The sequence below is a fragment of the Cervus elaphus genome, chromosome 5 (assembly GCF_910594005.1).
Source record: "Cervus elaphus chromosome 5, mCerEla1.1, whole genome shotgun sequence".
Lineage (NCBI taxonomy): Eukaryota > Metazoa > Chordata > Mammalia > Artiodactyla > Cervidae > Cervus > Cervus elaphus.
The window spans coordinates 109,808,085-109,821,105 of NC_057819.1; the positions used below are offsets into that span (position 1 = coordinate 109,808,085).

Below are 13,021 nucleotides of genomic sequence, written 5' to 3' on the forward strand. Positions count from 1 at the left end.
TAGATGGGACAACACAGCAGATGAAGGCTTAGGCTAGCCTGAGGGGGGAATCCCTAATTTTGCCACTTACCAGCTCTGAGATGATGAACAAGTTATTTTATTTCCCTAAGCCTTAGTCCCCTCATTTGCAAAACAGGTATAATCACTGCACTTATAATTCATAGGGTTGCTGAGATAACAAATGCAAAACACTCTGTAAAGAGCTTGGTGCAAATTAAGCCCCTCAAAAATGTTACATATTATTACACTAAATTTGAAAAAAGCACCAATCATCATTAGACAAATCCATGTTCTCTCCTCTGAGAGATGTTATTACAGTCATGGCAGTGCTACTTCTCAGCCCTGAGGAGTTCTTAACCACCAATGGCTGCCCCAATCCCACTTCCTTGTCTCACCTTTCTATTAACATATGAAGGCCCTCCCCAAGGGCAAAGGACTGAGGCATTGGCATATGAGTTTAGAGAAACATTGTGTTTAATGGTAAAGGTTAGCACACTCCAGCACCGGGCATGGCCTGGAGTCGAAGCAGCAGGGGTGGGTAGGTGACTTCCACGGAGCCTCACATGGCGAAGAGGATGAGGAAGGCGACCATCAAACAGAAGAGCCCCATAGCCTCAGACAGGGCAAAACCGAGAATGGCATAGGAGAAGAGCTGCTGCTTCAGAGACGGGTTCCTGTCAGGCACAGAGACAGGAAAGAAAAGGGTAAGGGCGTGGGTCATGGGTGGTGGTGGAAGACTCAAGTAGTTTAGGTGAATGGGGAGTGCTGAATGGGAGAGGGCCCAGCTTGCATATATCCTGGGGCCTGGAGAGGTAAGCAGAGTACCAACATAGTAAGTTTTAAGTGAGCCAAGTTGGAAACATTTAAATTCTGAGAAAATAGGAGGTAGATGAAATCAGTGCAAAGCTAGAAGGATCTTTTGCTGAAGGTGGAATTTACAGTAGGAGATGCTCTAGACCACCCTGGACCTTACCTGGCATAGCCAATGATCAAGCTGCCAAACACTGTTCCAATACCGGCCCCTGAACCAGCCACACCAACTGTGGCAGCCCCAGCACCAATAAATTTGGCTGCTGTGTCAATGTCCCGAGAGACAACACTGGTCTGGAATTCCCGCCGGGCCACCTGCAGTGGGCCACTGCCGTAGGAAGGCTAGAAGGAGGGGGCGAGAGAGGGAAGTAGGGAAGGAGAGAGAAGGAGATAGTGAGGCTCAAGGACAGGTGTCTGACTCCGCCCCTCACTCCACCCACCTGAGCCCAGAAATTGTTGGAAGGCTGCTTAGCAAGTACAGAATGCTCAGCCTGCAGGGTGTGATTAGAATTAGTCTTAGGGTCCATTTCCAGACAGGGCTAGGGAAATTTCATGAAAACTCAATTTCAGTTTTCCAGATGTCACCTACAATGCTTACTTTGCGGGTACTTAGAACTATTAAAGCATGTCAGATTCTCTGTCCTCCCACTTTGCCTGAAAGGCAACTGCACAAACTTAAAGGAACCTAGTCTGGGGACATTCTTAACAGGGCCCATTCTCCTTTACCTGTACAGATGGGATCTCTGGCCTACTCAGGAAGGAGGCAGACACAGGCCTGATCAGACCCCTGGTACAAGAGCGGATCTATAAAATCAGAAACACACATTCCTCCAAATCAGGCAAGAGGACAAAAGAGAAAACCCCTCTAATTGCTGAGCTTCTGTCAAAAAAGATTACAGATATTATAAATAAAACAAGTCCAAGGTATTTCAAGGTCAATCAATGCATTACTGTTTCTATCAGACATGGCTACACCAGAGACCCTGGTGCGGTCAGCAGTGGCAATCTTTCCATTTAAAACTGGGTAACAAAGTTCACTTCTATGGGCACAGTCCTTAATCAGTATCCCAGAATGGGGGAAAAAAACACACAAAAACCCACATTAACATCAAATCAAGTACAGGAAGGGTTTGTATCCAGACCACCAAAGGAATCAGAAGGGGAAAATCTTATTTTGGTAAAAATGTAGTCACTGTTACACACCCTGAATGGAGTGGGCCAGTAAGCCTGGTGAGGCTCCTGGAACAGTTACCTAAGCAGAGACTCCTGTAACAAAGCTTTCTTGAGCTATATTAAGAAATACAATGTGGCAGTTTTCAAACTTGATTGAACATTATAATCACCTCAGTTCTAAAAACAATACAGATGCATGGATTTCATCCCCATAGGGTGCAGCCTGGGCATCAAGATTTTTTAAAGCTCCCCATATGATTCCAACGTGCAGCCAAGGTTGAGAATCACTGTTTCAGAGGACAGTCTTGCTGTGGCCAAGCTGGACTGGGGGTACACGTAAGATCCAAACTCTGACCACATTCCCAAGCCAAGATAGCTTGGTTTACATGTACAAATAATCAGGGGTTAACTGCATCCATCTTACTGCTTCGCTAAAGGAGCAACATCATCAGGATGCAAGCTCCTTTCAGTTCATTCATTAAACACGAATGGCTCCCACATCTGGTGCTACAGAGCACCCAGGAGCCACAGCTTACCAGAGCAGGAGAAATGAGTAGTGCCCCGGTGGTCTGCATTTTTTTCAGTCTGCAGAGGGAAAAAAAAAAAAAAAAATCCATTGACAGCCTGGTTGTTTGCTTACAGTTGCGACCTTCGATCGTCCCCTTCACCCCGCCCGTCCTCCCTGGACCACGCTCTTCCTCGAACCATGCCCCAGCTGAGAACATTAGAGGTCAGAGGGACAGCGCAAACTCCCGTTCCACCACTTTCAGCGCGACAGGTCTGTAAAGAAAGGTCATGGAGATTGAAGTAAAAGAAGGCCCGAGCCCAGCAGGGAAATGATGCTCAAAGAGGATGATCTCCGGGATAGACTGGGGAGGCAGGAACTAGACAGATGCCGTTCAGGGTCCTGCCCATTTCAAACAGCAGTCCACCGCCCGCCTAAGCTGGGACAGTTAATCGCTCATTACCGTTGGTAATTAACATTAATTGTTAAGGTTACAGATACCCATCGCTTTCCCCGGCCCTACGGACAAATGCCCCTCCACACAACCCAGCCACATCCTTGCCGATTGCTGGCTTTCGGCTTCAAGTCACCTGTACTCCCACTGCCCTGCTGCCCCTGCTCAGACCAAAGCGCTCGCCCGGCTCAAGGTGACTGACTCACGTCCCGGCTTTAGCTCTAGGACTCAGCACACTGCTCCCGGACCCACGTGTCCCGGGGTTCCCCAACTCTCATTGGCCGCAATCCCCCCGCGCCTTCATTGGTTAACATCCTTGAGTCCTCCTTTCTTATTGGTCTTGCGCAACTTCTTTCTCTCTCTCCACAGGAGCTTCGTGGCAGTTCCCGCCTCCATGCGGGCAAAGGCGGGGTTTTCCTCCGAGATCTGGCTTCCGATTGGCCGATTTCTGAAGTGCTCGACCATAGAGTCTGCTGGACTAAGAGGTTCCATAACCTTCCCCACAAAATGGCGGCCAAGGTGGAAAGCTGAAGAAAAAGGCGTGAGAGAGAGACCGGACGGCTTACGCAGACAGACACATGACCTTGGACCTTAGCCTTCATTCGAGCGCTCGGGCCCTGAGGCGCGTTGTCTGTTGGGATTTGTAGTCGCTTCAGAGGCCCCAGAGGTGGTTGAGATCCCGCGAGACTCCCAGGCTGGGCGAGCCAACGCCTTTGCAGCAATTCCCGCCCTCAAGATTTGTGGGCGGCTTGCTTCCGCAATGAAGCGTAAAGGCAGGCTGCCTCCTTGTAAGTTCGCTAGTAGGCCGGCCAGCGTTCTGGACCACTGCCAGCGTTGAGCAGTCATGGACTAGCAACTGGTTGTTTGTTTGTTTAAAGTATTTTCGTATTGTAAAAACAACATAACAAGGATAAAACACTTAACATCCTGATAGGAAAACGATGGGAACAGGCAGAAAGAAATATAAATGGAAGGAAAAGTATCTTCAATTAAACCGTACAAAGAAATAGAAGTTTAAATGCAACTTTTCTCACTGATCAAAAGTGCAGAGTTTTTTTTTTTTTTTACTAATGTGAGCCAGGTACTTGTGTACTTGCTGGTGAGAATATGAATTAGAACATTTCTTGAAAGCTATTTGGCAATATTTGTTCAAAGACTTTGAATGGTCCCTGTTTGACCCAGAAATTCTCCAGAAATTGAGAGCCTTTAAGCTCTCCGTCTCTTTACCCAGGAATATCACTCATAGAAATCTATCTTGAAGGGAAAAATCAGAAATGCAAAGATTCTCTTCAAAGGATGTTGAAGAATTTATTGAAACAAGTAAATGGTTAAATAAATTGCCATATTTTCACTTGATGAAATAAGCAGATATTTTAAATTATGTTTCTTTTTCTTTCAGTTTTTTTTTTTTTCTTTCAGTTTAATAAAAATTTATTTAGAATTCCCAGGATGGGGGACTTCCCTGGCAGTCTAGTGACAGATTCTTTGCTCCCAATGCAGGAGGCGGGTGAGGTGGAGGTGGGGGGGCTGTGCAGTTTCCATCCCTGGTCCGGGATCCAGATCCCGCATCCTGCAAAAAAGATCAAAGATCCTGTGTGCCACAACTAAGACTTGGCACAGCCAAACAAACAAACAAAAATCCTAGGATAGTGGTTGTGGGCACCCAATCTGGAGAAGAGCGAGCACTAGGAGATCACTGGGAAATCATGCAGTCCCAACATCCTTGGCCAACATAAGGAGGAAAAGTTGTTTCCCTGAAAATGGGTCGGTCCTCATTCATCCAAGAAGGATTGGGAGGGCAGATGCTAGGGGAGCCATCAAATGTTGCTAGGGGGAAGGAGGGGAGTATGCTGGACCCCAAACTGTCTCCTCAAAAATCAGGGGCAAAACAGATCCACTTCTCTGGGGGCCATGTTCTGGGTCACCAGGCTCACTTCTTACCCTTGATGTCGCTTCCCTGGGTGAAATTTTCATGCTGTAGGTTCAGCACAAGGTTGTCATCAATGAGGTAGGTATGATAGTGTGATGTGGCGATTGTCTTGGAGATGTTCTGGGCTGCCTAGATCTTGTGCAGTTTTGGTGTAGCCTGGGTTCTTGCTCAGTCCTTCTCCGAGATGAGCAGGGTGGGTTCAAAAAGACCAAGTCTCAATCCCTGGCCCCATTCTTACAACTTCTGTTGCTGGCCCATATCTTGACTTTCTCTGCCCACTGAAGCCAACTAAAAATTACAGAGACAGGGTTTGGAGGAAATAGAAAGGTGACTTTAATTCTCAGCTGGCAGAGAAGGGAACAAAGTAGACTCATGCCTCAAGAACTGTGCCACCCTCTATGAGGGGTATAGGGGCTTATATAAGATGATGGCTTGCAGTCAGGAGTCGGTGATGAGGGACAAAGGTGTTAGGATCTTGTCAAAAATTGTTGTAGGCTGGCGTCAGTAACCCAGTAACTGTGTCTGGCAGTTCGGTGCTCTGTGGCCTTCTTTATGATAGTAAATACAAGGGGAAGGGTGTTGTAAGGGTAAACAGATACAGGATGCATTTAGCATAGAGTCAAAGGAAAATAAGTGCGAAGTGTAGTTCCTGCAGAGATAGGGGGCAGAAAAGCAAACTTAGTACATGTGTTCAGAGTTAAGAGCTAGGAGCAGTTAAAGTAAAAAAAAAAAAAAAAAAAAAAAAAAAAAAAGGACTGTTCAGGCCTGCTCACTGTTCTATTTTCTTTGTTCTCAGGAAGGGGAAAGAAAGAAACTCACTCCTCTCTTTTTCTTTCCACTGCCACACTCCACTTTCCCAGCCCTCCTGTGGACTCTCAGATCTAGGGTTGCATTAAGATAGCTCCTGCCTAGCCCCACTTTGGGTCCTCTGTGAACCTTCCCTGTGGGTAGCTGCCAGGAACGAGGAGGCAGCATCAGATATTGAGGCAAGGCCAGTAAAATCATGTTTCTGGTTTTACATTTTATATTGAGAAAGTCTACATGATGTAAGACAAATTTTAAGGATGTACATGCAGAGTTGTATAGCATTGTGAAGAAAAATGAGAAAAAGATGAAAAAGAAAAGAGAACAATATTAATAGTTGTTTCTGGATGGTGTCATAAAGTTGATTTATATTTTTATGAGTTCAGTTCAGTCACTCAGTCATGCCTGACTCTTTGCAACCCCATGGACTGCAGCACACCAGGCCTCCCTGTCCCTCACCAACTCCCGGAGCTTGCTCAAACTCATGTCCATTCAGTCGGTGGTGCCATCCAACCATCTCATCCTCTATCGTCCCCTTCTCCTCCCACCTTCAATCTTTCCCAGCATCAAGGAAGGTCTTTTCAAATGAGTCAGTTCTTCACATCAGGTGGCCAAAGTACTGGAGTTTCAGCTTCAGTATCAGTCCTTCCAATGAACACCCAGGACTGATCTCCTTTGGGATGGACTGGTTGGATCTCCTTGTAGTCCAAGGGACTCTCAAGAGTCTTCTCCAACACCACAGTTCAAAAGCATCAATTCTTCGGTGCTCAGCTTTATTTATAGTCCTCCTCTCACATCCATTCATGACTACTGGAAAAACCATAGCCTTGACTAGACGGACCTTTGTTGGCAAGGTAATGTCTCTGCTTTTTAATATGCTGTCTAGGTTGGTCATAACTTTCCTTCCAAGAAATAAACATCTTTTTTTTTTTTTTGAATAAGCATTTTTTAATTTCATGGCTGCGGTCACCTTCTGCAGTGATTTTGGAGCCCAGGTAAATAAAGTCTCTCACTGTTTCCACTGTTTCCCCATCTATTTGCTATGAAGTGATGGGACCAGATGCCATGACCTTAGTTTTTGGAATGTTGAGTTTTACACCAGCTTTTTCACTGTCCTCCTTCACTTTCATCAAGAGGCTCTTTAGTTCTTCTTTGCTTTCTGCCATGAGGGTGGTGTCATCTGCATATCTGAGGTTATTGATATTTCTCCCAGCAATCTTGATTCCAGCTTGTGCTTCATCCAGCCCAGCATTTCTCATGATGTACTCTGAATATAAGTTAAATAAGCAGGATGACAATATACAGCCTTGATGTACTCCTTTTCCTATTTGGAACCAGTCTGTTGTTCCATGTTCAGTTCTAACTGTTGCTTCCTGACCTGCATACAAATTTCTCAAGAGGCAGGTCAGGTGATCTGGTATTCTCATCTCTTTCAGAATTTTCCACAGTTTGTTGTGGTCCACACAGTCAAAGGCTTTGGCATAGTTAATATAGCAGAAATAGATGTTTTTCTGGAACTTTCTTGCTTTTTCAATGATCCAGTGGATGTTAGCAATTTGATTGTATGTATTAACAGTTATGCCAATCCAGAAAGTCAGAACTCTGGACTCTTAGAAAAAATATTTTAAGATTGAGATTTGAGATTTAAGATATCCTGCCAGAATCGTACAATGGAAAGAATATGGAGTTTTGAAATCAGACTTGAGTTCCCATCATGGCTATAGCATATAACTAGATATGTCTCTCTCTAAGCAGATTACCAAATCTTTTTTTGGCTTTAGTGTAATAAGCTACTGTTTATTGAGGCCTCACCATATGGCAAGCATTGGGTTAGGTGCATTTACCCATTATGTGATTTAATATTTACAACATCCCTTTAAGTGGATATTATTATCCCCATTTTACAGATTACCCTGATGTTACAGAGCATCATTTTTTCCAGTTTGGCATATTTGGTAAGAGGTAAAGTCAGTGTGTGGGTCCAGGTAGGTCTGGGTCCAAAGCACTTAATCATTAGTTCTTGAACCTCCCTGAAACTGGAGAATCTATAAAATAGGGTTAATACTATTCATCTTTTAGAAATATAAGATAAATGCCAGGCATAGGTTGGTATTTGGTGAATATTCCCTTTCTGTTACTACTCTAGGACAAGTTACAGTTTCATGAGGAAATCCCTAACTTTGCATGTATTTTTTCCCCCTATATCCAGATTTATTACATAGCTCTACTCATAGCTTAACTTCAACACTGTGAAGTATATCCTGTGTCCTGCTAGAAATCAGATATTTCATTACTATGCTTAGACATGAGTTTTGGAGTTAAATAAGCAGTAGTCCTAGCACTGCCACTTACTGCCTTGTGGTTTGGGGCAAGGCTCTTAACCTCTCTAAGGCTCTGTCATCATCTATGAAAGAATTTTTATGAGTAAATGAGGTAGTACATGTAGAGGTGCTCATTTAATTATTGAAGTAAAAAGTACTAGTAAGCTAGGAGAAGCTATAGGAAGTGGAAGGTAGTTAGGAAACCTCAAATTTGGACCTGATATCTCAGGATTGTACCAGCTGACTTGGAGGAAGCCCAAAAACTTCTTTGGGAACTCTGAGAGGTGAGAGGATTCCATAGTAGGCAAAAAAGCTTTTTTTTTAATGGCTACAAAGTGATTTATTAGAAAAAAATTTTAATTGAAATATAGTTGATTTACAATGCTGTGTTAATTTCAGATGTACAGCACAATGATCCAGTTATATATATATATATATTTCTTTTTCAGATTCTTTCCCTTACGACAAAAATTGGCTATACAATATCTTGTATTGTATAGCACCTACTGTGCTATACAGTAGGTCCTTGTTGGTTATCTCTTTTGGTGTGTATATGTTAATCCTAAACTCCTAATTTATCCCTCCTCCCTCCCCAGCTTTCCCCTTTGGTAGCCCTAAGTTTGTTTTCTATGTCTGTGGGTCTCTTTCTGTTTTGTAAATAAGTTCATTTATATGGGAAAAAAAGCTTTTGATGACAGCGACAGAGGGCAAACTTGTGCATAATAATACCAGCAGGTCCCTCTTTCTTTTTGTTTTCTTCAGGTCCCTCTTTCTAAAGACATTTTTGACTCTTCAAAACCTACCTCTTCCACCCAGAGTCTGATCTCAGATCATCTTTCTTTTCCTTCGAATCCAGTTTCACTTTTCCTTTAGGAATTCAGCTCAGCAAACATTTTAAAACACTTAACAGCTTCAAGCGGTGCACTGTGCCGAAATGCACAGATGAGTAGAACCAGTTTCCACATTAAGTTGTGTCTGACTCTTAGCGACCCCATGGAGTGTAGCATGCTAGGCTCTTCTGTCCTCCACTATCTCACAGGGTTTGCTCAAATTCATGTCCATTGAGTCCGTGATGCTATCTAACCATCTAATCCTCTGCCGCTTCCGTCTCCTTTTCCTTTCAATCTTTCCTAGCAGCAAGGTCTTTTCCAATGAATCGGAGCTTTGCATCAGGCAGCCAAAATGCATTGGTGCTTCAGCTTCAGCATCGGTCCTTCCAATGATTAGTAGTAATCTCAGAATTAGCAAGAAAATAAATAGGCAAATAAATATGAAATACTAGTATCTTAATGAGCGTCACAAGAAAACTACTTGCAAGATACAACGAAGGGAGGGACTGACTCCATTTGGAGAGAACCAAGGAAGACCTTTCTGAAAAAAAAAAAAAAAAAAAAAAGAATAATTCTGGCTGAACTTTTCTTTAAACATATATATCATTTTATTTAATTAGTTAGTTCTAGTTGTGCTGGGTCTTTGTTGCTGCATGGACTTTTCTCTAGTTGGGGAAAGTGGGGGTGACTCTAATTGCTCGTGGGATCTTCCCAGATCAGGGATTGAACCCGTGTCTCCTGCATTGACAGGTGGATTCTTTACCACCCAGCCAGCAGGGAAGCCTTGGGCTGAGCTTTGAGGATAAAATAGGTTACCTAGATATGTCAAGGGAGAGAGTGAGAATGGATGAAGATCCTCCAGCCAGAGTGAACAACATGTGTAGAAACCCAGGAGAGCTGGTGTAGCCAAACTTAGACGAATCAGTCATGGTCTTGGGACAGCAGAAATATGACTACCACACTCCAATTCTAGCAATATGGCCAGATTAAGTATGCTGAAAGTTCTCTTGCTATGACATCTAAAAACACTACATAAAATATAACACATATATTGCATAGACTTGTTTTTTTAAAATCTTTATTTATTTATTTTTGGCTGTTCCGGGTCTTCATTGCTGCACGAAGGCTTTCTCTAGTTGCAGCGAGCTGGGGTACTCTCTTGTTGCGGTGCTTGGGCTTTTCATTGTGGTTACAGAGCCATTTGCTTGTTGCAAAGCATGGGCTCTAGAGTGAGAGCTTAGTAGTTGTGGTGCACAGGCTTAGTTACTGTGAGGCATGTGGAATCTTCCTGGACCAGGGATCGAACCTGTGTCCCCTGCATTGGCAAGCAGATTCTTAACCACTGGACCACCAGGCAAGTCCCATAACCTTGTTTTTGAGGGTTAAAAGAAAATATATTCTATATTATATCCAAATTGCTATTTCCCACAGCCTGAAAAAAATACCTCCTTTGTCAAATGACCCAGCTGGTGATGATATAGTCTGTGACAACAGTAGTAATGAATATAAAAGGAGGGTTTTTTTTTTGGGGGGGGAGTGGTTAGGGGAGAGATGATTCATGGTGATAAATGCTAGCTTTTAAATGCATAGCTGAGCTCACAGAAATTAAGGAGCACCCTTAAAGACCCTAAAGAAAGAGAAAACAAAATTAAAGCTATAAACATGTATACTAAACTGAAGACATGTCTGGAAATGTGGTGGAATAGAGAAAGGGGTATCAGTTATAGAAATTAACTGGCTTGAGTTTTAATTCCCCATGGGGAGAAAAGGATTTGGAGTCTATGTAAGAGGAGTTAGAATTGAAATTTCCAAATAAACCTAAGATCCTCAGAAGGCTACACCCTTTGAAGGGTGGACTTAAATGCAGACTACCATCCACACAGAGGTGACAAAGAAGCTTGTCTTCCTATTCCTGACTCTCAGTAAGGAAAAACAAAAAACTAAAACTAGGGACTTCCCTGGTGATCCAGTGGCTGAGGCTCTGTTCTCCCAGTGCAGGGTTTGACCCCTGGTCAGGGAAATAGATCCCACATACTGCAACCAAGACTTGGCACTGAAGAATAAATAAATAATATATTTTTTTAAAAACTAAAACTTAAAAAAAAAAACAACTAAAACTTTCCTGAGTATTTATAACTACAAGACTATACTTTATGTTGGTTTTGGATTCAGATATATACCCTGGGTTCAGGAATGCTCAAGCTAAGGAATTGATATCAAAGTTATTCTAGGCTGGGGGTGTCCCTGGTATGAAACTCCTTTGAACCTGTGCAAGATTCTCACAATAACTGAAAAGTAATCTCCATAAAGAAACAATCCACAATGAGCAAGGATCAGCAAACATTAAAAAACAGCAAGAATTTCAGATAATGCAATATTCAGATGACAACTCAACTATAAAAGGCAGTAAAATGCAGTGATTAAGAGTATAAGCTTTAAAGCCAGACTACCGGGCATTCTAGTCCAGGCATTCTACTTACTATCCAGGTTTTCTTGGGTAAGTTGATTAAATTCTCAATGCCTCCATTTCCTTATATAGGATTGCTATGAGGATCAAATGAATTAATGTTTATAAAGTACCTAGAACAGTACTTGGCACATAGTGTCACAAATGTGTTTGCTGTTACTTAAAACTAAGTATGTTTACAATGATCAAGGACACAAGAAAAAAATCAAGATGGTATGAAAAAGAACTTGCAGATTTGAAAAAGAAATAAATGGTGGTGGCGGGTAAATTAAGAGTTTGGGTGGGCTTCCCTTGTGGCTCTGTGGTAAAAAGAATCTACCTGCCAATGCAGGAGACTTGGGTTTGGTCCCAGGGTTGGGAAGATTCCCTGGAGAAGGAATGGCAACCCCTCCAATATTCTTACCTGGGAAATCCCATGAAAAGAGGAGCCTGGTGGGCTACAGTCCATGGAATCACAAAAGCATAGGACCTGATTTAGAGACTAAACAACAACAATTGAATCACTGTGTGGTACACTGGAAATTAACACAACATTGTAAATCAACTACACTCCAATAAAAAGCAAAATAAATAAGAAATGAACAATTAAAAAAAGAAAATGAAATAAAAAGTGAAAAATATAGTAATTGAAATTAAGAAAATAACCTGATGGATAGGTTAAACAAAAGATTGACAACAGCTTGAAGGAAAAGTTAGCAAACTGGAAAATAGGTCTGAGAAAATTATCCAGATTGAAGTACAAAGAAGTAAAAGATCAAAAATATGAAAAGGAGGTTAAGGGACATGGAGGGCAATATGAGAGCTGACATCCACATAATTAGAGTATTAGAAGGAGAGAATGGGAAAGAATCACTATTTGAAAAGACAATAGCTGAGAAGTTTACACACTGATGAAAAACATGAATCTTCTGGTTTAGTAATGTCAACAAAACTCAAATAAGATTTTATAAAATGAGAAAAATCCACGATTCCCGTGTTAGTCAAACAACAGGCCACTCTACAAAGAGAAGATATTAAAAGTTATCACAAAGAAAGGACAATTTATATACAATAGAAAGTTTCTGAGAAGGTAACGTTTGAACAAAATATTGAAAGAGGGTCAGTAAGGTGTGAGGATATATGGGGAGGACATATTCCTTTCTGCATGTTCTGTGCAGAAAGAACAGAAGGTGGAAAGGCCATTATTAACACATCCCAGGAATGAAAATAGACCAATGTGAACAGAGAGGGAGTATCATTGGAGATGCACTTAGAGAGATAATGGTGGTGGAGGTGGGGGTAGAAGAGGAAGCTCTGTAAATATTAGCTTTATAAGAATTTTGACTTTTACTCTGAGTTAAATGGTGACTCATTAGAGGGTTTTGAGTAGAGGAGTGACATAGTCTGACATATGTTTTGAAAGGGTAATTCAGAGAAAATAGTACTGACAAGGACAGGCAGGGACCCCAGCTGGAAGTTACTGTCATAATCTAGATGAAAAATGATGTAGCTTGAACCAAGATGATCTGAGCCACAGTCAGCTCCCGGTATTGTTTTTGCTGACTGTATAGAGCTTCTCCATCGTTGGCTGCAAAGAATATAATCAGTCTGATTTCGGTGTTGACCATCTGGTGATGGCCATGTGTGGAGTCTTCTCTTGTGTTGTTAGAAGAGGGTGTTTGCTATGACCAGTGCATTCTCTTGGCAAAACTCTATTAGCCTTTGCCCTGCTTCATTCTGTACTCCAA

At 42.4% G+C, this 13,021-nt stretch overlaps 1 protein-coding gene and 1 non-coding gene across 4 annotated transcripts; both read right to left on the reverse strand.

Annotated features, from left to right (window-relative positions):
• Positions 1 to 456: 456 nt before the first annotated feature.
• On the reverse strand, positions 457 to 3,220 carry ATP5MC1 (ATP synthase membrane subunit c locus 1). Of its 3 annotated transcripts, none has more exons than XM_043904269.1 (5): positions 3,079 to 3,220; positions 2,520 to 2,568; positions 1,537 to 1,614; positions 974 to 1,152; positions 457 to 674 (listed from the first exon to the last, which is right to left on the reverse strand). In XM_043904269.1, the coding sequence occupies exons 2-5, from the start codon at positions 2,556 to 2,558 to the stop codon at positions 560 to 562; spliced, it is 411 nt and encodes a 136-aa protein (XP_043760204.1). In that variant the 5' UTR covers positions 2,559 to 2,568; positions 3,079 to 3,220; the 3' UTR covers positions 457 to 559. The 3 variants fall into 3 exon arrangements, with proteins under 3 accessions (XP_043760204.1, XP_043760206.1, XP_043760205.1); XM_043904271.1 differs by having other exon boundaries at positions 3,149 to 3,201; XM_043904270.1 differs by having other exon boundaries at positions 3,051 to 3,150.
• Positions 3,221 to 5,745: 2,525 nt separating this feature from the next.
• On the reverse strand, positions 5,746 to 6,040 carry LOC122695951. The gene has a single exon (XR_006341676.1). It is a non-coding gene; the product is annotated as a small nucleolar RNA U89 (small nucleolar RNA).
• Positions 6,041 to 13,021: the final 6,981 nt, after the last annotated feature.